Source organism: Lates calcarifer, linkage group LG15 (assembly GCF_001640805.2).
Source record: "Lates calcarifer isolate ASB-BC8 linkage group LG15, TLL_Latcal_v3, whole genome shotgun sequence".
NCBI lineage: Eukaryota > Metazoa > Chordata > Actinopteri > Centropomidae > Lates > Lates calcarifer.
In genome coordinates, this window is record NC_066847.1 from 16,028,789 (window position 1) to 16,055,055 (window position 26,267).

At 41.9% G+C, this 26,267-nt stretch overlaps 1 protein-coding gene across 1 annotated transcript; it reads left to right on the forward strand.

The window, feature by feature from the left end:
• enpp2 (ectonucleotide pyrophosphatase/phosphodiesterase 2) lies at window positions 1-25,144 on the forward strand. The gene is made up of 25 exons (XM_018665660.2): window positions 1-376; window positions 1,005-1,110; window positions 3,428-3,583; window positions 5,039-5,164; window positions 7,200-7,260; window positions 7,434-7,531; window positions 7,727-7,806; window positions 9,122-9,241; window positions 10,013-10,068; window positions 11,260-11,325; window positions 13,154-13,226; window positions 13,686-13,794; window positions 13,975-14,100; window positions 14,402-14,433; window positions 14,617-14,744; window positions 16,806-16,881; window positions 17,040-17,127; window positions 17,279-17,448; window positions 19,546-19,591; window positions 19,835-19,974; window positions 20,212-20,347; window positions 21,766-21,843; window positions 21,971-22,103; window positions 22,410-22,563; window positions 23,334-25,144. The coding sequence occupies exons 1-25, from the start codon at window positions 359-361 to the stop codon at window positions 23,502-23,504; spliced, it is 2,547 nt and encodes an 848-aa protein (XP_018521176.1). The 5' UTR covers window positions 1-358; the 3' UTR covers window positions 23,505-25,144.
• The last annotated feature ends 1,123 nt before the right edge of the window (window positions 25,145-26,267 follow it).

Here is a 26,267-nt window from a genome sequence, read left to right on the forward strand (position 1 = left end):
TGGAAACCTTCCATATGAGTTTATTGGTGCATGTTTGTTTTGAGACTCTTTATCCTGGGTGAACCCACAATCCTTTGACCTGACACGGGTCCAGTGGGCCTGAGCCCCCAGCTCTGCTCGTGTAAAGTGGGAATGTGCGTCTCTGTCTCTTCTCCCTGCACCGTCTGAATCCTGGCTAAGATAAAAGCCCTCCTCCAACACAGATCCAGTCAGAGTCCAGTCCGCTCCCTTCAGTCTCCTCCCCCTCCCTCCTGTTCTCCTCAACGGTCCTCCTCTCCGGTGGTCCCTGAGCTTCGGAGTCAGCATCAGTCACTCTCCCACCTACAGCACAGGACTGCGCTCCAGCCGACAGAGGAACATGTTGCTGCACAAACTGGTACGGTAAGAGCTTTTAGCTGCAGGTCACTTCACAGCGTAGACAGCGCCGTGCGTAAATCCGTGCGTAATTACGCGTTTAACCGCGTTAGTTTGGAGGTTTGCGTTATCCCTCGTGGCTGAAAGGACATTTTCTTGATGTTGTCAGCTTCTTCCTCCGAAGACCCCCGCTCTCGCTTTTCTTCTTCTCTGCTCTCGCCTTCCCGCTGCTCGGCATTTGCAGAACAATCGTAGACTCGCCTGTCATTTCCAAGTGGCGAGCGATTCGTCAGACTGTTGAAGGTGATTGTTATGCGGATGCGGGTGGTCCTTATTCACTTTAATCCAAACACCGCACCAGTCTTGACAGGTCACCGAGAAAACGCAGTCAGTGTGACTGAGGTAGACCGATTCCACCTCCGTCAATCTGCACTTCAAATGTCCAAAGTGAGGGTTGTAATGGAACAGCCAGTGCGCCACAGAAGGCGTACACCCTCTAACAGTTTATATGGGATAAAAACACAAGGCATTTTGAGATTTTGTAATAATTTCACCAAATGGAAAAAACAGTCAGGAAAACCTGACAGGTTTTGTTGTTTGTTGTCTGTAAAAATAGTGTTTCTGATGTGTTGTTATTGTTGTTGTCTCAGTTTGTCCGGATCCTGTCAGTCCTCTGTGGCGCTGATGTGTGTTTGGGATTCGTCTACGACCGGCCCAAACGCTCAGGAGAGGACGGGACTTTAGCCAGGACAGAGTGTGAGTACACAGCTGACAAACAGAGAGCATCTTTGAGCTGCTTGACCCTGAGCTGGCAAACACACACACACACAGCTGAGACAGCCTTGAAAATGTCACCAAAACCTTCCCAGTCTCAGGGTGGATAACCTGACCTTGACCTCTGACCTCAGACAGTAACAAACTGGACGGGTTATAAAATCAGGTGTTACAAGAACAGCTGGGAATCAGCTGTTTTCCTTGGGTGTGATGTGATTTCAACAAAAAGAGCATTTCCTTCCTCCGACAGATGAATGAAATATAACATTATGTCACATACAGAATGTGGTTCATGCCCCTTTGATACAAAGGAACGTGTACTTGCAGCTCCTGCTCACAGGTTGTATGTGTCTGTGAGCACTGATTTTCCCTTCCCAGACTGCAACAGTGTTATCATCTCCAGAGCTCTGAGGGTGTGTCCATGAAAAGTCTAAAACAAGTACAACTGTCTTATTTGCACCCTGGTAATCATCTTGTGAGCATCTGGGTCTGTTATAGGTGGGCTGGAACTGAAGATTATTTTCATTACTGATCAACCTGCAGATTATTTTCACTGATCTGACCTTCACTTTACTATCACATACAGAGGAGTGATGTGACGTGTGGCATTTTCACTTGAAAGACGAGAGAGAGATGAGTGATCCCTCATCAATATTTTCTTCATCACTTTCTGATTGATAGATTGAAAAACAGGATCAGAATCCAATAGATCAGAAATTATTACATCACAGTAGTGCTGATACGATTGATAAGTCAAAGACCAGAAAGAATCGACAGTAAATCTGATTAGCGACGTTCTGTGGTTCCAGTTTTGCTGCTTATCTTTGGGGTTTAGATTATTTCTTGGACAAAACCAGTGGATTAAAGATTTTTCACTGTTTATTCATACTGTATGTACTCAAAGATGAATTGATTAATCTAATAATGACAGTAACTGTTAGTTGCAGTCCCACATCACTGCACTGCAGGTATTGTGTTGTTTTCTAGGTGTTTTGTAGGAGCACTTTTCACAGCTGTGTTGGACATTACATTAACACCACACATGTTCAGCAAAGCACGAAAATATCACACACTTTAATTTAGCTGCCAGAGTGGCTCAGCACAGGTAATGTGAAGTGTGTTTTGGACACACATTGATGTATCCTGTAATAGAGACATACAGTACATCCACTCTGACCGTCTCCAGGATCGCTCCTCTAGACATGAACAACATGCGAGAACCAAGTCTCCTCACCAGCCGCTGCAGCTCCAGTGGAATTTCTCCGGCTCCGTTTATTTGCTGGGTTATTTTCTATATGAAGTGTCTGCCAGCGCATATGAAATGAGCGAGTGGAGAGTATGTGGACAATGGATCACTGTGACCCTGCGAGGTCGTGATTGGACAGCCCATGCGTGTGTGTGTGTGTGTGTGTGTTTTTTTTTTTTTTTTTGAGGAGAGAGAGTGTGTGTTTGTGTTGCTCTCCCTTGAGTCAATATTAAGAGAGCATTGGAGCTCATTTCTGCTCCAGCTTCTCAAACCATGTCTGCACAAGAAGGCAGTGGTTTGCTTTACTTTGCTGTAGACAACTCTTCTCAGTAACACACTTCATTCACCAAAGGTTTACAGACATCTTACCTTCATCACAGTGGTATCTGAAGCTGGTTATGGTTTCTCTATAGTCCATTCATCGTCCATGAAACTTGACCATCACCATAAATCCAAAACATGACTGAAATCATCTTTTCAAAAATAGTTTTCACAGATCAAGTACTTAGAAAATACTTAATACAGTACTCCATCGTAATCCATCAGTGGGTGGAAAGGTTGAATCTGCGTTTTTCTAATAAAATAGCAAACTCATACTCAATCTCTTCTGTATCTTAACATGTGTGGGTAACCTTATCCCTGATCCAGGGCTGTCCTGTCACAGTCCTGGTTATTGTTGTAACCTGGAAATTCAGATCACTCAGCTCATTACATTTGTTACATGAAGAAAATACAAACTTACAAGAAGGCAGGTAATCGTTTACTTTGAACAGAAAGGTGTCTTACTTTAAACTCTCGCACACAAAGTGATGAATCTAAACTGAAATACAAACTGGATTTACTGGTGTTGCACCTTGTGATGTTTGTATCAGACTGAAACCTGGAAGAGTTTCTGATGTGGGAGTGGCTGGTCTGCCTGCAGAATCGTTTCTGAGAACTCTCACTCAAACTGTTTTCTGATGTGTTGCAACAGTGTTTAGAGAAACCAGAGTGTAAAACTATTCACTGAAGCTGCAATCTGATTAAAAAAAAATTTTTTTCTCTGGTCCTCAGCTCGCTCTGCGTCTCAGTACGTCCCGACCTCCGGCTCCTGCAGGAACAGGTGTTTTGAGCTGGTTGAGTTGGAGCCACCAAACTGTCGCTGTGACAACCTGTGTAAGACCTACAACAGCTGCTGCTCTGACTTTGACCAGCTCTGCCTCAGGACAGGTACTCCACCATCCAGCACTGGATTTGTCTTTCCCTTCCATGTCACTTAAACCCTCTCTGACTTTCATCCTCTGCTCGAGAGCAAACTTCAGCTGATGAAACAAAACTTGAGACACACCAAGTTCTGAGCAGTATTTACATGGTTAAAAAAAGTGTTACAGTTTAAACTCACTCTCATTCATTTTTGAGATATTGGTTTTGCTGTGTAAAAGGGACCTGAGGTTGATGTTGATGGTGCATGTTCGGTCAGAGAAATAAATCAGTCTCAGGTTTTTTGTCATTAAGCTGAAGAAATCCAGTCTGTAATATCTGTCAGGTGGTTTCCAACAGAATGAAAAATCAGCTGTGTAATGTAACTGTGTGTTCCTGTGACTCTGCTGGTTCTGTTTGTGTGTGTGTGTGAGAGAGAGAGAGAGAAAGGATGAAGTCTGTAGCAGGAGTTTTTGTCAACAGACATGTCACTCATTACATTCTCTAAATGTTAAAGAAGAAGCAGGAAAACCACATGGAGTTCAGAGACATGCTCCATGTTCTTATTCCTGATCATGGTCTGCACTGCATTTCAGACAGTAATACTGTAGCTAAAGTCACTGGTTACCTGACAAGTGAGCGTTATGATGAACTTCTAAACTGTGTACAAGTGCATTAGGTCACACCACTGTCAGTATACAGTAACAGTGATGCACTGACGGGACATTTTCTGTACCGACCACTTTAACCTCTGATACTTAAAGTACAGTTAGCTATAGTTACTCTGATACTTTTACTTATGGAACAGTTTGAATGCAGGACTTTTACTTGTAATTGAGTTTTAATACAGTTTATTGCTGCTTTTACTTAATTATGGTCTGAATACTTCACCTTCACCACTGTTTGTTGTGAGAATGAACTTGTTTTAATCAAGTCGTTCAAATCCAGTCTGTAATATCTGCAATCAGATATTTTTAGGCCTGATTGTCCAGCTGTACAGTTTATCTGTAGGAGCTGGAAATTCACTGTTGCCTTAAACCTGACATAGGACTGAACAGGGTTGTTAATTGTTGTGTGAGCTGTATCCTGTGTGTGTGTGCTGTCTGTCAGCATCTCCTCCCTGCTAGCTCTGACACTGGTGGTCTGATTTTATGTCGTCTTCCTCAGCCCGCTGCTCTTTGGTTTACCACTTCCCTGCCACTGTAATCTCCCCTGTGTGAGAAAATGATGGTATCCTTATTTTTGTGGTTGTTCTCGGCTCTTCGCTCTGACAGTGTCAAATCCCCACTTTGAGCTACAGCTCTCATCTGGTGTTCTCATCTTGTTGCTGGGCCCGTGCTGCTGCCTGCACAGCCACACAATCTACAGCCAAACCCTTGTTACATAATCACATCAGCTTTCATTTCTCAGTGCTCGTGGTTTCACTTTTTATTCCTTCATTGATTCTTATATAAATGTCTTCCCCCTTTGTTCTCCCCATCACAGAGGGGGGCTATGAGTGCAGTAAGGATCGGTGTGGGGAGGCTCGAAATGAACAGCACGCCTGCCACTGCTCTGATGACTGTCTGGCCCGAGGAGACTGTTGTACCAACTACAAGACACTGTGTAAAGGTTTGTCATAGTATTTCCATTAGAAATATTTTAATATATAAAACCACATTCAAGGGAATTCATATATTGTAGATCAGAGGTTTTTCAGTCACCAGTCAGGTCCCCCCCCCCCCCCCCCCCCAGCTCACTGGACAAGCTAGCAAACGGCTAAGAGTCTACAGCCATGTTAGCAACTCCGTGATACTGTAATGACCATTGTAAAGAAAACCAAACTGTCCAGATTTATTCATGATCTTTGTGTCTATTTCCAGATGCAGAGTAGTTTTTGTTGAACCTTAAGGACTCACACAAAAGAGTCGGGACAACCTATCTCACATATATGGTGATTTATTAACAGTATTTATTGACACAAATTATTAACAGAGAGGAGAAAATCAATACTCAAGTCAATCTTAAGACTGATAATCAATAATCAAAGGTGGGAGAGAGAGTGAGTAATGACTGAACCAACTTAAAATATGAGTTAAGATATTCAAATAACAATACACCATCCATCCATTATCTATACCGCTTATCTGTTAAGGATGGTGGGGGGGGGGGCTGGAGCCTATCCCAGCTGTCATTGGGTGAGAGGTGGGGTACACCCTGGACAGATCACCAGTCCATCCCAGGGCCTACATATACACACACTCACATTCACACTTACAGGCAATTTAGAGTCACCAATTAATCTGCATGTTTTTGAATGGTGTGAGGAAGCTGGAGAACCCAGAGAGAACCCACACAGGCACAGGCACAAACTCCACACACAAAACCCCAGGGCTCGAACCTGGAACCTTCTAACCACTGCACCACTGTGCTGCCCTACAGAATACACTAAAATAAAATAAAATAACAAGACTTGATAAAGCTACATTAAATGATAAATATAATACCTATGGCAGCTAAGGGAGGCTACCACCTGAAGAGGTGATAAGATGTCATCATATAATACGTGGACAGTGCCTGTGAATGACGGCAGACGACGGTACAGTCCACAGGCAGGTTTCCACAGCTCAGCTGGCAGCATAGAACTCAGTAGTCCATCGTTAGACCTCAGACAGCTGGTTAGTGTTCAGGCAGGTGACGTCTCTGGCCAGATGGAGGCAGCTTTTAATGCAAGGCTTTGACAGACGTTGCTGGTTGTTGATCCCACACTGGTCAGTTTAGGTTGGTTGCCAAGGCAACTGCAGCATGTGGAGGAGCGAGCAGACATCATGTTCACACAGGAGAGAGGGTCTCTGGGTCTCTGCTGCGGTTGGTAGTTCAGTTCTTTAACATGGAGTAACCATGTTACCAACAGGTTAAGTGATGTTTTACCAAGCAGCACTGGTTTTGTTTTCACCTGTAATCCTGGAGTTCAGAGACTTAGAAAATACAGAACAACCTCTCCTTCTATACAAATACAAACTGTCAGCCCCATCATTGCTTTGCTTTTGTGTTGTGAGTTTTTTGGACAAAGCGCTGGCTCTCTGCCAGACCAGTGTCACCCTAATTTACATCAAGTTACATTTTTAACTCCCTCCTCTTCAGTCATTTAAGACTTCACCTCTTTATCTGTAACAGATGTTCCTTCACTCATATTCGGTCATGTCCTTGATGTTTTCTTCCCCAGATTGTCATGATCCATGCTGTTAAATGACATGAAATATGAAAAGTCTAACACAGTGGAAATGCAAGTTATCCTCATATGAATTATTGCTGCTCTCCTCAGTGCCAGAGAAATCATTCAAACTCCAAACCAGAATAATATGAACAGGCAAAAAACATGAAATTCAGCCACAGAAATAGATTTTCTGAGACCTCAGTCAGACGTTGTGCAGTTTGCAGGGAAACAGTGTTGGATTTACTTTGGTTACAACTGAAGCCTGAAGCCAAGGAATGATTAGACACACGACTCTTGGATGTAATTTTCTCTCACTATGTACCTGGTACACCTCTAAATGTATGGACTGTTTTGAGTATTTGAATATTGACACACTAAAGCCCCTTTTACACAGAGATCACACAACAGTGACACACCTGTGTAAGCCTCTCTCTGATTGGACTCTTTCAGGAGACAGCTCATGGCTGCAGGATGCATGTGAGGAGATCAAGACTCCTGAATGTCCAGCTGGGTATGTTTACATCTGAGCAGTTCTCATTTATGTTCCCAACGTCATGAACTTTCACTTTTTGGACATTTATATGCCACACGTGTGAATTATTTGCTGAGGACTGAACTAAATTGTCACATTTTCATTTCACCGAACAGCGTTTGTTTTGTGTGTTTGATGTTGTGTGTGTTCAGGTTTGTGCGTCCACCACTCATCATGCTGTCAGTGGATGGATTTAGAGCTTCCTACGTGAAGAGAGGGAACACTGTCATACCTAACATCGACAAGCTCAGTAAGACCTCAGTGAGGGTTATGAGAAGGTTTAGATTCAGCTGTAAGTTCTCTGACAATTAGACATTATTGTTCTCTCAGTGGTGAGGGGGAGGGGAGGTGAAGTTTTTACTATACTGATCACTCAGTGTGAACAGACAATCACTAACTGATGTAGTGTCATTAGTTAAGGTGTGTGTTCTGTTCTTCTCCTCAGGAACGTGTGGTACCCATGCTCCGTACATGAGGCCTGTTTATCCCTCCAAAACCTTTCCCAACCTCTACTCACTGGCTACGGTATGACGCAGGTTTAATACAGCTTTAATCCTCAGCTGTATCTCTCCATTTTAAGCTTATTGTTAGCATGCTGTGCTAACAGCTGCTGCCTGTGATTACATCCATCCATTATCTATACCACACATACTGCACCTGTAATTACAGTTTGAACAATATAAGGTGAAGGTGGTTTATGCCTAAACTTAATTAGACTGAAAGCATCATGATGTAGTAATGTGGTAACAGGAGCAAATACAGCATGCTAAAATTAGTATTAGGGCTAAAGTACAACTGAGGCTGATGAAATTTGTGCCAAGTCTGACGATGTGAAGTTGAGCTTGAACCGAGGATTTTGGTTTTTATTATGAATATTATATGTACAATATTTCCCACTGAAATGTTGTTCAGGTGAAATTTTATACAGTACACTGTATAAAATAAGGTTTAGATAAATACTCAAGTGAAGTATAAATATGTATAAAATGTATGTGATAGTAATACTTAGTGGGCGGCTGTGGCTCAAGAGGTAGAACAGTCACCCACCAATCAGAAGGTCGGTGGTTCCATTCCCGGCTCCTCCAGTCCGCATGGGCAAGATACTGAACCCCAAATTGCCTCCAATGTGTGTCATCGGTGTGCGAATGTGTGTGTCTGTGTTAGAAAGCACATTGTATAGAACAAGTGCTGTATGAATGTGTGTGTGAATGGGTGAATGTGATCTGTTAGCGTGAAGCGCTTTGAGTGGTCAAAGACTAGAAAAGTGCTATATAAGTACAGTCCATTTAAATGAGAATTTACATTCCACACTGAGAGTGTTAAATTTAACACTAGAAAGGTGTCTATATGTGTCCACTCTTTTCAGTGTTAAATTAACACTTTTAAAAGTTATCCAGAGTTATTTCAACACTGTTGAAAATTAACACTGGCAGTTTTGCTGTGTACGGGCAATTTAGAGTCACCAGTTAACCTGCATGTCTTTGGACTGTGGGAGGAAGCTGGAGAACCCACAGAGAACCCACACAGGCTCAAGGGAGAATATGCAAACTCCACACAGCAAAGCCCCAGGCAAACCGGGGCTCAAACTGAAGCTTTCTTGCTGTGAGGTGACAGTGCTAACCAGTGCACCACCGTGCCGCCCGTGTGGACATATCTGCAATGACCAAAATCCACACGCTTTCAGAATTTTACTCCAGGGGTGTAAAGTTTTTATAACTCAGGTATTAAAATAACACTGACCACCGATAATGTCAGTTAACACTGGTGATTTTGCTGTGTAGGCAGTACAGAGAAAAGAGCACGCAGGTGATAATATCCATTTTCAATCCTTCAATCTCAGGGTCTCTATCCAGAGTCTCACGGTATCGTTGGCAACTCCATGTATGACCCGGTTTTTGATGCCACCTTTACCCTGAGAAGCCGAGAGAAACTCAATCATCGCTGGTGGGGAGGACAGCCGGTAAGTCCTGCCTCTTCTCTTCTCTTCTCTTCTCTTCTCTTCTCTTCTCTTCTCTGCTCTGTAGTCATTCTCTTTACCATCTGTAGTTCATCAACACTCTGATTATATATTTATCAATGTGCTTACGAGGTTCTCCTCGATTTTTCTTTTTGCTTTGATGATGGATCAGTTTGTTCATGGTTTTCAACATTAGTGTTCTCCAAGTCAATCTGTCAGGTCACAGATCAGAGGCCAACAAAAGCAGGAAAGGCTTTTTCTTTGAAGCCAACCACAACAGGAATAACAGGACTCAGATCTAACAAACCAAGTCTGATAGGCTTTATCATCCACTGATTACTGACAGATGGTAATATGTGATTAATAAAAAGGCTGGGTTGGGAACACTCTTCATTCTGACAGGACCAAAACTTAAACATCAGGAATCCTGGAGCTTTTTTGTTGATTTACTAAACCTGTGCAAGTATTTCCTTTGTTGTTTGTCAAATAGAATAATGACTTAGGATGCATTGCTCACTAACAAGTCTTGGTGTCCCAGTGTCTTTCAAAATACTGTATGAATGCTGCCAATGGAAATGGTTTTGTGTCACTTTGAGTTACAGCAGTCAGCCACAGTGGGATCTCTCTCTATCCTTCTTCTCATACTGTAATGTACTGTACACTGTGACCTTGGTGTCCTCACAGTCTGTCTGTGTCCAGGGTAACGCTCCAATAGTATCCTAATAAACTATGTCAGACTGAGAAAATAATAAGACTCAACTGTTTGTTTCCCAGATCTGGATCACGGCACTCAAACAGGGAGTGAAGGCTGCCACCTTCTTCTGGCCCATGTAAGTGCACACACTGCACACACACACACACACACACACACATATAAACTAAATTGTGCATCAGTAAAACAGTAGATAGATAGATAGATAGATAGATAGATAGATAGATAGATAGATAGATAGATATTCCTTCAGCCACATGTTGCTGCTGCTCACACCACAGTCCACCTATAGCCCACAGAACACAAAGGAACACACATTTATCAGCACAGAGAGGGCTTTGATGAAGCAGGAGGCAGATCTCAGCAGGGATGGCATCGGGCTGTTTTTACAGCAATTTGTGCAAATGGGCCTGTTTAAACTGCACAGGATTCCTCTGTGAACAGGGGTCACTGACATGCCACTCCATAGAGCCACGGGGGTCGGAGCGTGGTTTACAGTGCTTTTCTTGCACTTGGCACTGACAGAGGTGTGTGAGAATGAGGAGAAAGAGTCAGGAGAGTGCATATGACAGGGAGGCAGAGAGAGCAGATGTCTGCGTGGCTGAGAAAGCAGCATACAACAGATTACATAGTTAAGTGTTACAGCACCAGTGTAGAGATTGGCATGGTAATGGGGACCAGGGATTGTTGCTGTGGTGGAAGGTCTGTGTTGGGCTCAGCTTTCTGGGAGGTCCCCCTAATGACCACAGGCAGAGAACAAGGGAGGATAGAAAGAGGAGAGGAGAAGAATGGGAGAGCGTATAAAACACACAGTGGGAGGAGGAAAAATGAAGTTGAAAGTATGAGCATAGACAAAAATACAGAGAGAGATCAGAGGAGAGAGAAGGCTGCTGTCAAGTATTAACGCAGTGTAACCACACCTCCTTGTTCCCCCGTGCCACCCCCCACTGCCTCATACATCAAGCCCTGTTCAGGGCCTCGGTCCTGGGCCTGATGGCTGACAGCTGTGGACTGTATGACAGCCAGCAGCTTGGTTGGTGGCCTCATCACTACACAGGCAGCATACAGGCAGCCTTTGAGTGAGAAGGCTTTAAATGTGTTATACTCCACATACTTATACTCAACTTTATGAGGCTCTTTGAGAGTCAAAGGAACAGCTTGGAGTTTAATGGTTTCATGGTTGAAGAGGGCAGCAGGGTACCAGAGTCTATTACCATAAACACTGTGTTTATGTCTTTGGCTTGTTTGTCACTAGTAACTGTGGTTTTTAACTGATGTTAGCCTTCGCTGTGTGATGGGTGTTTTCCAGTGCCATCCCATTAGAGAGGAGGATACTAACCATGCTGCAGTGGCTCCACCTCCCTGAAGGAGAGAGGTGAGTTCACTTTTATTTCCTCTCTTTGTCAACATTTGCAGCCATAGCTGAGCTACAGTGGGAAATAACGTATCTTACTATATGTCGTTGTTTGGAGTTATGTAATGTCAGCTGCAGGCTGTGCATCTTACACCTAGGCCTTCAATGGTTCTCCCTGAATTAACCCTCCTCTTTATACTGTCATTATGATGTCACAGCTATAGAAACCATCAACCATATACAGAAGCACAGTATAACAGAACTCTGCATCACAGACAGGCATGTAGCCAGAATAAATGTCATCACTAAAGCAATGCTATAAAAACCCAATTATCACAATTCAATAGGTCTCCAAACACTGCAGCCACAGCTGAGCCGCACACATCATCTCCAGCAGAAGACGTAAACAATAACATATAGATGAAATGCATTTTACTCATTGAAACTGCTGATTATTTGTAGATCAATCAAACTGCTTCTGTCGAGTGGACACTCTCAGCTCTAAAGTGAATTAAAACTACGACTGGGCAGACTCGACTTTCAGCGTTAGCCTCCATGGTGATAGGAAAGGACTTATAGTGGGAAGTGAGACACACAGATAACCTCTACAACAGAGTTACTGAACTCTTCCTCCTCCTTCAGCCATCGTGGGTTAAAAAAACAGCTATTAAAGCTATACTAGCATGTTTTAGCTTGTGCTAGTAGCTACAGATGCAGGTTGCTAGCTCTGACTATACAATCAATTGACATGGAAATACTTACATCATGGTAGGCCTGCTAGATGGCCCCTGGTCTCGCCAACTTGAAATCTGATTGTTTAAAGGATCCAGGAGGCGACAGTTTCATCACCATTTGCTGAAATCTGATTGGATAAAAGCTCTGACATAAACAGACTGTATTGGAGGCAGCGCAACCAAGAGGAAGCTATGAAGCTATAAAGAGAATGGACTATTCTCAACAATTTAATACATATAGTATTAATGGAAAATAACATATATAAAAATATAATTCAGTGACTGTGACAGTGTTTAGGCCAGCAGAGAAGGCCTTGCTGGACCTGACAGCCCACCACTGTGTAATGTAATCCTGTACCACAACTGGGTGTTCAGCATGAAAACCGACAGTTGTGTTTACTTGCTAATAACAGTGCATTCATTCTCAGTTACTGTGTTTGCTGACTGGTTGAATATGACCTGCTTCAAACCAAAAATACTGAAATTGAATTTGTATTAAATTCTGACCTGTTCTCCTCCAGCTGTTAAAATGAAATTAGAGCATATGGTTTAAATGTGTGAGGGTAATGACATACGGTAATGATATGCTTCATCAAGCTACATGGGAGCATGGATCACAGCGAGTGAGTCATTGTTTGATTCTCTAAATCACATACTTAATGACTTTTCCTCTGTAAAATCAGAACTGATAATGGTGGATCAGTAGCTTCCAGAAAAGAAGTAGTTATGACATGTTGTGTTTAAAAACAGGGTTAAAATTTTCAGATGTCATTGAGAGTTTTGAACTCTGTTGAAAAGTGACAGAAATAGTTGTGTGACAAATGAAAAAAGAGCTAGAGAGAGAGCCCAGTGTACTTTCTCTCTCCCGTACAGCTGGTTGTGAAGTGGGTGAGAATGTTGGATTGTGGCTTTCAGAAATGGCTGGATCCAGAGGAACTGTAGTATTTGTAGTATTGCCATTTTTGTACAACTGTTTGAGTCTAGACAAGATTTAACATGTGAGTACCACAACTCATAAAACCTCCAAACAACCCCCTGCCATAGTTATTATTAGTTATTACTGCCACTACAACTCTAACAAACACATCTCCAGTCTGACCTGTGACTCGTTTCAGGCCCTATGTTTACGCCATGCACTCTGAACAACCAGACACATATGGACACAAAATGGGGCCCATGAGCACAGAAGTGAGTACTTTGCATCTGCATGCGTGTTTGTACATGTGCAAAAGATTTAGACACTAAAAGTAAAGTGAGGCTGCTTTCAAAAACAATACCATTAACAGTTTTTATTCATCACTTAACCTCATGCTCTGTGGGTTTAGTTGTTCTGACTCCACGGTGCTGAGATCAGGGCTGTGTGGGGGTCAGACCAGCTGTAGCTGTTCTGGTTCTTCTTGTCTCTGAAGTTCTTTATGACTCTGACTGTATGTTATGGATGAATTTGGCATCAATCAGACACCTCCCTGATATATTGCAGAATGGATAAATACCTAAACATGTTAAGTGGCTAAAGCTCTTTTTTTTTTTTTTTCTGCACACTACTGAATGTGTGTATATTGTTAAATGGGTAGATGTTTCTTTGTGTGTGTCTTATATATCATCAAAACACACTCACTGGATTACAACTCTCTTTGTGTGTTGCAGTTAAACAACCCTCTTAGGGTTATTGATAGAATCGTTGGTCAGCTGATGGACGGACTTAAGCAGATGAAACTGCACCGCTGTGTCAACATCATCCTAGTGGGGGATCATGGTACCGACACACACACACACACACACACCAGCACAAACACACATGGTGGTATCAAATCCTGCTGTTATTCAAAACCTTTCATGGAATGTAGCACGTGCTCAGTGCTACACCAACAAAAACACAGCTTCACTGAAACAAAGCTTTGCTCAAACGTACACCTCCCATGTGGTCATCTCTCAGGTATGGAGGAGGCGCACTGTGATCGCACTGAGTTCCTCAGTAGCTACATGACCAGTGTTGATGACATCATCCTCATCCCTGGGTCCCTCGGCAGAATACGCTCCAGATACCCCAACAACCCTAAATGTGAGAGACAGAAAAGGTTTTTTGTTTGTTTGTTTTTTAAAATCAAGATGTTCCATCCATTATTTGTCCCTTTGTTTGTTTTTGTTTTTCTCCCTCGTCAATTTTCATGCAAACAGTTTCACTGCATTTTAAGCTTCGGCCTGTTAGACCCTCTTCAACAAACATGGAACAATCATTTTTGAGCGAGGACAGTACCTGCTGTGTCCGACCAAAGTGACTGGACAGCTTAAGCTTCTTGTTAAATAGACATTTTGTTCATTTGCCCTGGTTTTCTTTGCTCTGACCATTGTTCCTTTTTCAGATGACCCCAGGGCTGTTGTTGCAAATCTAACAGTAAGTATGAGGCTTGACTGAAAAATATGATGACTCATGAAATATGAACTGTTGAATTTGAAAAGAACTGATGGAGAATTTAATAAAATTGAATGAGAATTGTACAATTGTAGAGCTAATACTGTTACATATGCAATACTGTCTAAGGTCAAAATAGCAGTCATTTATTTATTTATTTTTCAGTGTAAGAAAGCAGACCAGCACTTTAAGCCGTACTTGAAGCAGCACCTGCCTAAGAGACTGCACTATGCTAACAATCGACGCATTGAAGAGATTCATCTGCTGGTGGAGAGGAAGTGGCACGTTGCCAGGTACAGAACCTCCGCTACAACACGAGGTGCAAACATATGACTTAAACACTGAGTGTTTAGAAGCTAAACCGGACAACTGTAAAAACTCACACAGCATACAGTATAAAAGCACACATGAGAAGTTCACTGAGCACAAAAAGACATTCACCTAGTTGAGGTTTCTGATTGGAGATATCTTCAGGACCACTGTGGGCCACACTGTGGCAGAAGGCAGTCCATCAGTGTGGCTCAGGACACATTTGTGTTCGCACCTGCTAAAAGAATGTGGCCACATGCAGACCAAACCACCTTCAAAGGTGATCAGATCTCAAATGCATCCTCAAAGCATTTTGAATAGATTCACACCTTCACCTAGAGCTGTCCACCTGTGATCAGATCACCCAAGAATGTGATCGCCAGTCATGAACACAGGGTCTGTGAAACCCAGAAATATGAACTGGGAACTCCCTCTCTCCTCCTTTGACCTGATACTATACTGTCTCATATGAGGCCCAACAGGAAACGTCAGGTGAGGGTTAAATCCAAAACCAGTCAGTCAGGTGATAGAGTAAAGTTCTAAGTAATTTAGTCTTAATTTGTGGTTGATCTACTAAGAAGAAACTGCTCTAACACTGTGTACAGTCGGTGTAGATTTGCAGCCTCCCATCACTGAAGCTTTTTACTACAAATTCAATCCAATTCAATTCAGTTTTATTTATATAGCGCCAAATCACAACAAAAGTCATCTCAAGGCACTTTTCATATAGAGCAGGTCTAGACCGTACTCTTTAAAATATGGTGTTTACACACAGAGATCCAACACTTCCCACCAAGAGCAAGCACATCTTACCTTACTGATTTATTTTTTTATGTCAACATGGGCTGCTATCAACTCATCATTAACACGTGTAGCATTTCAAGACAAGCTGTGCCAAGTCACACTAGTGTAAAAAAAAAAAGCCACATCTTTGGGGTGAGGTGGGAGGTTTGCTGAAACATTAACGATCTGCTAAAATTAACTCTGACAGGCATTTGATGTAAAGCAGTGAAAAGTCTTACTGCAGTAAACCATGAAGTCATCACAACTGAAAGTGAAAACAAACCTCCACAGCTAACAGTGCTCTGTGTGTGTGTGTGTGTGTGTGTGTGTGTCTGCACATGTTGCATGGAGCTGTCATGCTGTTTTGGTTGGTGAACTGTGGGAGAGCTACATTCTGTCTCGCAGCTTCACACACACATGCAGGGCTTTTTAAATGAAAGAGATCTTTGAGGTTTCCCTGCAGCTCAGATAGACAGACGGGGCTAATCGTTGGCACCAGAGCCGTGAGCAGAGCGTCAGAACGTTTACACTCTCTCTCTCTCTCGCTCTCTCACACACACACACACACACACACACAAGCATAACACACACACACATATACATTAGTCAGTGTCTGCTAAACTAACTGCTCATTCCAAATGAAACACTGTTTGTCTCATTTCACCATCAGCTAGCCATTTACATTTTCAACATGTTTGTGGCTTCACCCAAGACACGCACACACACGTACACACGTTATGGTGTATAACTGCAAGTAGTGTTTTAATGGACACTTAATAAAAAGTGGCTGTTTTTCAATTAGAGGACTGTGGTTTGAGTTGTGTGAGGGAGTGGCTGTCCTGGGCTAAGGGCTAAAGTTTGTGAACATCCTGTAGTTTAACTGTATTCTACACCATAGTTAAAACTTGTGTGGACCTGATGGACTACTCTATCAGGTCTTATTAAATGATCTAGAATTTTACACCTACAAGATTAAGGTAGAAATGAGATTTTATTTGATTTTTTGACATCTTAAGTGCACTCTGAGGTCACATAGAAGTCAGATATCAGTCTGCACAAGAAAATGTCAAATCTGTCGTGGCTGGAATATCAGTTGAACCATTAAATATACCCATATTAATTAGCTATAGCATTGCGTAATGGAAATTTATCTAAACCTGAGGCAGATTTTGTTTTGAATCGTGAGTTCTTCTGACAAATGTTACATGCCTACAATGTTCATCAACCAAATACTGATCTGTAATTCATACTGTTCACAACAGGAAGGTTCCTGAAGGGAAAAGGCACTGTGGCTTCTCTGGTGACCATGGATATGATAATAAGATCAACAGCATGCAGGTACTCTTGATAATACAGCAGGACAGAGATGTTTACTATATTTAACACCCAGAGATTGTTCCATTTACTTGCTGCAACATGAATTATTTCTTGATTTTATCTAACTGTTATTTATTGTAACAAATCATGTGACCTGTGACATCAACTTTTATTTTCAGACTATTTTCTTGGGATATGGACCTACGTTTAAATTCAAGACTAAAGTTCCTGCCTTTGAGAACATTGAGCTTTATAATGTCATGTGTGGTAAGGCATGTTTTCATGTCCTCTTGTGTGTTTGGGTTTGTAAGTGTGTGTTAGAGCATGTGTTTGACTCTAATCGCCTGTGAGCCAAACTATATTGTCATGATGTGTGACTTCTTTTAGTTGATGTGAAACCAGTTTCTCTCGCTCTCAGATCTTCTGGGTCTGAAACCAGCCCCCAACAATGGAACCCACGGCAGTCTGAACCACCTGCTGAGAAGTCCCGTCTATAGACCCACCATGCCAGAGGAGGTTTCCAGGCCAACAGCTTCAGGTCATGTCCCTGCAGGAACAGACGACCTGGGCTGCAGCTGTGATGATAAGGTCAGCCGTGATGACTCAGTGGCAGACCTGGGCCCAGCTTCCTGTACACAGTCCTAGTTTTAAGGAGACTGGCCTGTCAGTCAGCTCACCTCTATTAATCCTAAAAGCAGTGAAACTACAATCACCATCGTCTTCATCATCTACCATGATACTACATGCTAACACTTAAACACAAACTAGGCTGCTAGCAGGTAAAGTCATTTCAAATATGTGAATAATTCAGTAACTGAAATCATCAGTAATCATTCAGTGATCAGACCTTTTAACTTACATGTTTTATCAGCTGCAAAGCCAAGTAATGAGTAGTTGTCAGGTGACATGGATCAGTTGTCTTAGTACAAACAATGTAATTAATGTCCCTAAACATAGTGTTGTACTAATTGTTGGCATGACACAATAGAGCTCATGTTGATACATGGATACTTTTGGTATCTATGGTATGTTTACATCACTTTTAGGTAAGTTGATGAACAAGCCAGTCCCCCAACATGGTGATGTAACTCATAAATGTGATGCTAATGATGCACTGACAACTTTTTGAGTCAATGCTGGCAGGCTGTTTAGCTGTGATAAGGTTTGGTTGATGAACAGCCAGTCAGCATGAGCTCAAACAGATTCCTGTGTATCACGACATTTTGGGTTGCACCTTATGTTACAGCTCCCTCATCTGTAATTACCCAGGCCAAATCAGAGCCGTACAGAGTTCAACACAGTATGAGCAACCTGTCTGTGCTGCTGGTTGCTTTTATTCTTTATTCAACTGGGACAATGCACAGCATATTTACTGCAACAGATACAGATAAAAGCTGATTTACAACATTGGTATTTTGCAATACTTTAATATTACAGATATGAGGGAGTTATAAGTTACTACCCAGCTTAACAAGAACCATTAAAGAATTATCTCTCTGCTCAGTCCAAAGACTGATTCCATCCTTGGACAGTCTTTAGACTGAGATGAGAAAGATGTAACATGAGAATCTTTGATTTATCTTACGCTGATGTGACCTGCAGTGTTTTGGCTGTTTAACATGAGATTGAAGGTACAGTTGTCATCAGTCATTACTGGCTGCTTTTACAGAGTTTTACAGAGTTTTGTGAGATTGTGCTGTTTTTATATAATGTATCTAAGGACAGGAATTGTCTACATGTCTAGTGAAAACAAGTCATGAACACCAGAACACACTAGAGCTGGTCCTGAACCCTGTGAGGTGTTAGCTGGAAATTCAAATCTGAAATTCAGATAGGAAAGAAACCTAATTCGAATACTTGTTGTTGTATTTTGTTACAACTCATTGACTGTGTCATGATGCAAAACTACTACACAGGAATCAGCTGAAGATGAGGGCCATTGATTTGACCCCAAATTATTGCCAACTGGCAGCTTTCCTTTAATCCCAGCAGCATTCAGTTACCATGAATGCATCGAACCAATGATTGGGAAGGCTGGGAATACTGAAGTTAGCTGGTCCTCACCTGCTCTGTAGAGAAGAGTGTGACTCCAGAAGTCAGAACATTTCTGTTTTGCATTCGCAGTGCAGTTAAACTTGTCTTTTTATAATACATTTTTGTAAAAAGACTCATCTGCATGGGTTTAGCATCAGTGATTATATGGTTGTGTGTGCCTGCTACTCTTGTGAAAATGTATCTATGTACCTGATTGCTTTGTTGTGTCTTATATTCAGCTTTCTTTAAAGCTGAAATAAGGCTTGTTGCCTCTTTGCTTTCTGCTGCAGAGCTGGAGTCAATTCACCTCCAGCTTCACAACACAAATTGAAGTTCATTTGCTAACGAACAGGAAATCTCTCCGTACATTGAACCATAGCCATTACATCTGACAACGTTGTCGGTGTGTTTTTGGAGATCTGAATTGGATTGATGGATTGATGGATTGATGTGAATGAAACCCAGCCCTGCTGCACACTGTTTCACTTCATCTATACTGTGTTTGTGATTCCCATGTAGATCTATGGCAAGAGATTGTTTCAATCTCCGATCTTTTTGCAGTTGCGTGTAAAAAGTAGGGGCCAGAGAGGTTTGAAAGTGACCCTTGTACGAGGCTATAACCTGGAGTCACTCTGGCTCTGTCTCTTACAGAACAAAGTGGAGGAGCTAAACCAGCGACTGAGGCAAGCTATTGATGGTTAGTCTTTCATGATGCTACTGAAAATGATGTCAAGAACAGTAAATCATCCTGTGGCAATCATTTACCACGTGTTAAGCCAAACTACATCATTATCATATGCTTGCAGATGAAGATGCATCATTGAAATTGTTTTGATGCTCCTGCTCATTCATTCACTTGAATGTAAATGCAGTGTTTTGTAAATGCATCCTGTTACATTCCTGCCTCTCCTCTGCTGTATCTCTCTTTGCTCCCCCCCAGACAGCAGGAACCTGCCATACGGTCGACCTGCTGTACTCTTCCGTACCAAATACTCCATCCTCCACCACAGTGACTACATCAGTGGCTATAGTGAGGCTCTCTCTATGCCCCTCTGGACGTCGTACACCGTCAGCAGACAGGTACTGTGCATCCTGTGCTCTTTGCCCTGGTGCAAAGTTATTCTGGTATTTACTGTGTGCAAGCATCATCTCCTGGTGAAAGTAGTGTTGAACTTCTTCGCTTCTCTGTACCATCTCTCATTTACCAGACGGTCGCTCTGGTTTGATAAGATACACAACTGTTCAAATCTTGAAAACCACCAACAGGTGAAGTTAGATGTCAATAGAACTATGTTGTGTGTGTACGTGGTCCCATAGGTAGAAGTGTCTCCTCTGCCTGAAGCTCTGTCCAACTGTGTGAGACCTGATACCAGAGTCCCTCCAGCCTACAGCCAGTCTTGCAGCAACTACAGAGCAGACAAACAGATCACCTATGCTTTTCTGTACCCACCACGTAAGTTTACCTGCACAGCTTAAACACTGAATTACAGTAAGTATACAGTGGCTTCAGAAAGAGTATTCAGACCCCTTCAATTTCTGTACCCTTTATTGTGTTGTAGATTTCATTCAGAATGGATTGATCTAAAAAAAATCCCATTGATTTACACTCAGTAATCCATGATGAGGAAGTAAAAACAATCTCTCAAAAATCAAACCACAGAGTCCAAGGAACTTTGCAGACCTCTGCTATAAAACTGTGATGAGGGATCGATTGTGGTGATCTATCGATCCAGTTCTAAAGATCTGAGTGTTCACAGGAGCCTCAATAACTGAAATGGAAGACGTTTAGAATCATCACAACTCTTCCGTCCGGCTAGACTCAACCCTCACTCTAACAGCTCCAGAAGTCCTCTGTGAAGATGGAGAAGCTCCCAGGAGTACAACCATCTGTATCAGTCAGGTCTTTATGGTAGAGTGGGCAGACGGAGGCCACTCTTCAGTAAGACATATAACAGTCCATGCAGAGTTTGCCAAAAAGGATTTAAAGGATTCTGAGACCATGAGGTTTTTTGTCTGAGACAAAAACCAAACTCTTTGGGCAGAACTCTATGTCTGGTGAACACCAGGTACTGATCAATGACTTGGATAATACCATCCCTATGGCGAAGCATGATGGTGGCAGCATCATATTATGGGGGAGACTGGGGAGACATATAGACTGGTTAGAACTGAGGGAAGGATGAATGCAGCCAAATACAGAGAGTTCCTTGAAAGAAACCTGCTCCAGAGTACATGCAAATTCTGGACTGGCTTCAGGACAAGTCTCTGGCTGTTCTTGAGTGGACCAGCCAAAGTCCAACCCCATAGAACATTTGTGGAGAGATCTAAAGATGGCAATTCACACACCCTTCCCACCCAATCTGCTGGGGCCTGAGAGGATCTGCCAGGAAGAATGGGATAAACTGTTCAAATCCAGGCGTACAAAGCTTGTAGAGACTTACCCAAAAAATTTATCAATGAGCAATTTAATGTATAACACAAAATGTGCAAAAGGTGAGAGGGTCTGAATACTTTGTGAGGCCATTGTAAATATAGATCCATCACATCCATTCATTATCCATTCCACTTATCCTTTGAGGGTCTCAGGCTGTATGTTGCAAAAATATTTTGTAGTTTATTCATTTCAATTTTTGATTGTTACTTCTGAGACAAATTCACAGCTAATTAGCTTAATCATTAGCTAAGAGCTTTCAGTTCTTAATCATTAGTTGCTGCCCCAACCCAAGTGTTTGATTTATGTTCTTATATTATCAGTTTTAAAGAAAGACTCTTCACAAGTAAAACTAGTGCATCATGTCATAATATTGTGTTTTTACAATCTTACTACACCTGGTGTAGTTTTAACAATGTTTCTTTTTTCTTCATTAACAGAATTATCCTCAACTATAGACAAAAAATATGATGCCGTCCTTATCACCAACACTGTCCCCATGTATCCTGCATTCAAGAGTAAGTCAGTCAGCATGTAGAACTTTTTTTTTTTCCTGAGCTCTGTGAGTGGAATCCTGCTCATCCCGTTTCATCCCCACATCCCTTTGTCTCTTTGCTCCCACTCTGTTCCACCTTTCTCTCTCAGGGATATGGGGCTTCTTCCAGAGAGCACTGTTGAAGAAATACGCCACTGAGAGAAATGGAGTGAATGTACTCATTGGACCCATATTTGACTACAACTATGATGGGGTTAGGGACTCAGCAGAGAAGATTAAAGAGTAAGAAAATTCATTACACTTGTCTTGTAATTCAGTGCAGCTACAAACACTCATTTTGTTTTTGTGGAACAGTTCAGTCCAAACTAAGACAGAAACTTCCAATATGCATTCAAAATGTTCCTGTGACCAGCTTCCCACTTGGCTAGCTTACCTATGCATTACCATTACTGTTTTCATATTGATACAGTGAGACCACTACACAACACATGATTAACCACCTACAGAGCATTAGAAAACAACTAACATATGAAGATACTGTATAAAGCTTTTTCTCAAGGTTTCTTTTTGATCTGTATTGCGTTGCAGGTATGTTAGTGGGACAATACCCATCCCCACACACTACTTTGTGGTCCTGACCAGCTGTTTAGACTTCACACAGGCTGCAGACTCGTGTAGCGGCCCCCTCAACAGTGCTGCATTCATCCTGCCACACAGACCCAGCAATGATGAAACCTGCAATGTAAGGAACATCACATCTTTAAATGCATCATCTCATTTCCAGATCACCCTGACCAATATATCAGGGAACAAAAATGATGATTGTTTGAAAGTTGGTTAAGTCAAATCTCAGTTCCCAGCCAAGTTCAGTAAGCATTTTTAAATATGCTGATAATACAGCCATAATTGGTCTCATATTTAAAAATAACAAATGCAGTTATAGGAAGCAGGTAGTCCAAGTAGTCACTTGGTGCCACAACAACTTCCTGTTCAACACCGAAACCCAGAAAGTCACTGACTTTAGGCACAGCGAACAATCAAAACCTATAAGCCATAACTCATCAATACAGTCATCAATAAAGGAATCCTCTTTTTATCGACAGTATTTTGGTACAGCAGCTTGGACACATACAGTACAGTACATGTAGAAAATTGCAGTGCATTTCCAACAGATCCTCAAAAATCACAGGCTTCCCTCAGCTGAATCTTTGTACAACAAACACATGATAAAAAGAGCAGGTAGAATCATATGTGACCCCCCCTCACTCATTATCTGTTTCAACCTCTGCCCTTTGATTCCAGTCAGCTGGTTTCCTGCTGTAATAAGGATAAGAAGTCTGTTTCTTCGTTTCTAATCCCACTGTAGCTATAGTGTGATTATATTTGTGTTGTGATATGTTATATCTGCCTGTATGTGGTACTGCTGATGCTGTGTACTGAGTAAAATCCCATGAGGGGAAGAGAGGGAAACCCATGTTAATGCTAGGTGTCCTCCCCACTGCCTCCATGCAGAGCTCAGAGGAGGAGTCTCGCTGGGTGGAGGACCTGATGAAGATGCATACAGCTCGGGTCAGAGATGTGGAGATCTTGACAGGGCTGGACCTGTACCGCAGAACCACAAGGAGCTACGCTGAAATCCTCTCACTCAAAACCTACATGCACACTTATGAGAGCGAGATCTGATCTCCGTTGGTTCTGTTAACATTAATGTTGCTGATCTTTTTCAACCGTGGTGGATGTATGTGGTACAAGGAAGAGATGTGATCATCTCTATTACACTGACCTACACTAGCTTTATCTCTCACTGGGTGCTGTGGCTGCCATCTGCAGCGTTGTGGCCTTTTTGGTTTAATCTCACTCATTTCATCCATCTGTTAAAATACAGCTTTTACACTACTGAGCTACTTTCTGAGGTACATTCCACTTAAGTTTATTCTGTTGAGCAGTAGGAAAGCAAACAGTTCCTCTGCTCTGTGTGACTGCTTCATGTTTGGCATCAAGTTCAATTAAATTACAAGTTCAATGAAATGACATCAAACTGAAAGGACAGGAAAGTCTGCACCTACATATTATTCTAGATATCATTCTAAAACACAGTGCTTACTTTATCTCATTTTAATATGCAGTTTCAAGCAAAATAAAAAGGTTTTATGAAGGGCTCAGATTAAATCTGTTCTAGTAAATTTGATCCATACTGTGTCAATGTCAGAGGCCATTAAGAGGCCATGCTACTCTGCCCTGTAAAATCTCTGCTTCCTGCTGTCCTCACAATTTAGCAGATTTATCACCAGCAGTATGGCCAGATCAACTTGTTAGGGGACCCATGGGCAAAATACTGTAACTTGTGAAATACTTGCTGAAAGTCACTTGGTGACTTTAGGCCTGTACTCTGTTAGCATTCAGACAGCACAGACAGCAGACACATCTGCAGGCTTAACTGGAATATGATCTTGACAGGCAGTTTGTTAAGTTAAATGTAGGTGTATATATGAAAAAAACATATTAGCACAATATAAATGAACTGAATGACTCTGGAGAAACAAGACAAGATCGTTATGTGTTTTTGTGATACACATTCCCAAACAAATTTGCAATTAATCAAATTACCAAAAACTAACTGACACACAGTGAACCTTGGGCCTTTAAGACCCTCCTGGGCAAAGGGCCAGCAGGGCAGTTGCCCTGTCTACACATTCTACAGCATTTTTCATAACTTCCATAGTCATTTACACATACTGCAGATGTTCCCATGATAATATTTTCTTTGAAGAAAATGTAGAGTACATAATTTTTTTTTCTACATACATAATTCATATATATGAAAAATATCCCATATTTTTGAGATGTAAAACAATATTTAATTGCACTACGAATGACCACCAGAATATTTTTTTGTCATTTCACTAAGTACTTGCAGACAAAACAAATCACAGTATTAAGGCAAGACTTTTAAACTAGTGCAATGAGCACATAATTTCTTATATGATATTGACCCACTCTGTTTAATATTAAGTTTACTCATTATGTTATGTCTGCATTGAACAGTTTCTCATTATGTTCAGTGATTAAGAAGAAATTGCCTTTGTGTTTTGGAATGGAATAATAATGCAATGTGTTTGTATGTGTATGTTGAGCTCAGTTTGACTGTGTGTGTGTGTGTGTGTGTGTGTGTGTGTTGTGTGATATTGACTTTTTGTTCTGTGCACAATAATAATTATGTCAATGATGATGATGTATTACCATGTTTTCCCTAGAACATTTACCACCTGTGTCCTATTTGTGCTTTATGTAAATTTCATCACAATAAACAAGTTTTTACTAAATTCAGTGTGGTGTACATTAAGTTAGCTCACAGCTATCTTATGTTTCTGTTGGTCTGCACACAACAGAAACCTAAAACATAGTAATGAGCAGTAGTGGAGGAACTTCAACACAAGTCCACCTTTACTCACCAAGCTCTTTACTAGGAACCCCACACTAACACTGGGTAGCTCCTCCCTCAGCTCTCGACTCCTCCAGATGATGGAAACTTTCCTCTGAGATTCTGCTCCATGGTGACATGACTGCATCACATCATTTCTGCTGATTTGTCAGCTTCACATTCATGCTGTCAATCTCCTGTTCTACCACATCCCAAAGGTGTTCTACTGGATTCAGACCTGGAGACTGAGGAGGTCACTGAAGTTCACTGAACTCACTGTCATGTTCATGAAACCAGTTTGAGACTTTAGCTTTGTGACATGGAGCATTATCCTGCTGGAAGTATCCATTAGAAGATGGTAACCTGTGGCCATAAAGGGATGAACATGGTCAGCAACAACACTCAGACTGTGACATTCAAACCATGACTGATTGGTATTAAGGGCCCAAAGTGAGTCAAGAAAACATTCCCCACACCATTACACCAGCAGCCTGAGCAGAAATCCAGATCCATCAGACCAGGCTAAGTGTTTCCAGTCTTTCTCACCACAGTTGTACAGAGTGGTTATCTGAGTTACTGTAACCTTTCTGTCAGCTCCAACCAGTCTGACCATGACCTCTGACCTCTCTCATCAGGAAACGCAGTCAGCTGGAACATGTCTGCTTGGTCACAGAATCTGCCTCCTGATATATGCACTTGATGACATTGGATTTGCCACAGCCAGCTCCCCCAGAGACAAAAGAACGGTTCAGGCTTGTCGCCGTAGACATGTTTTGGTACATTTTTCTCACAAATTTGGGCTCAACTTGGGTGCCTCAATTGTTGGCATGGCTCCACTGCTCTTTCGACTGGCTTGGTAGGCAGGCACATTGTCTCAGTCCTTTTCCTCAATTATGGCTTCTTGCTGATAACACACTCTAAACGATCCAATTCAAGCTCTGGTTCAAAAGTGTTCCACACTAAGAACTAGGCCTTGCTGTTGAATCTGTTCCAGCCCCGTCTCATGTCCTTCTTATCATTTCTTG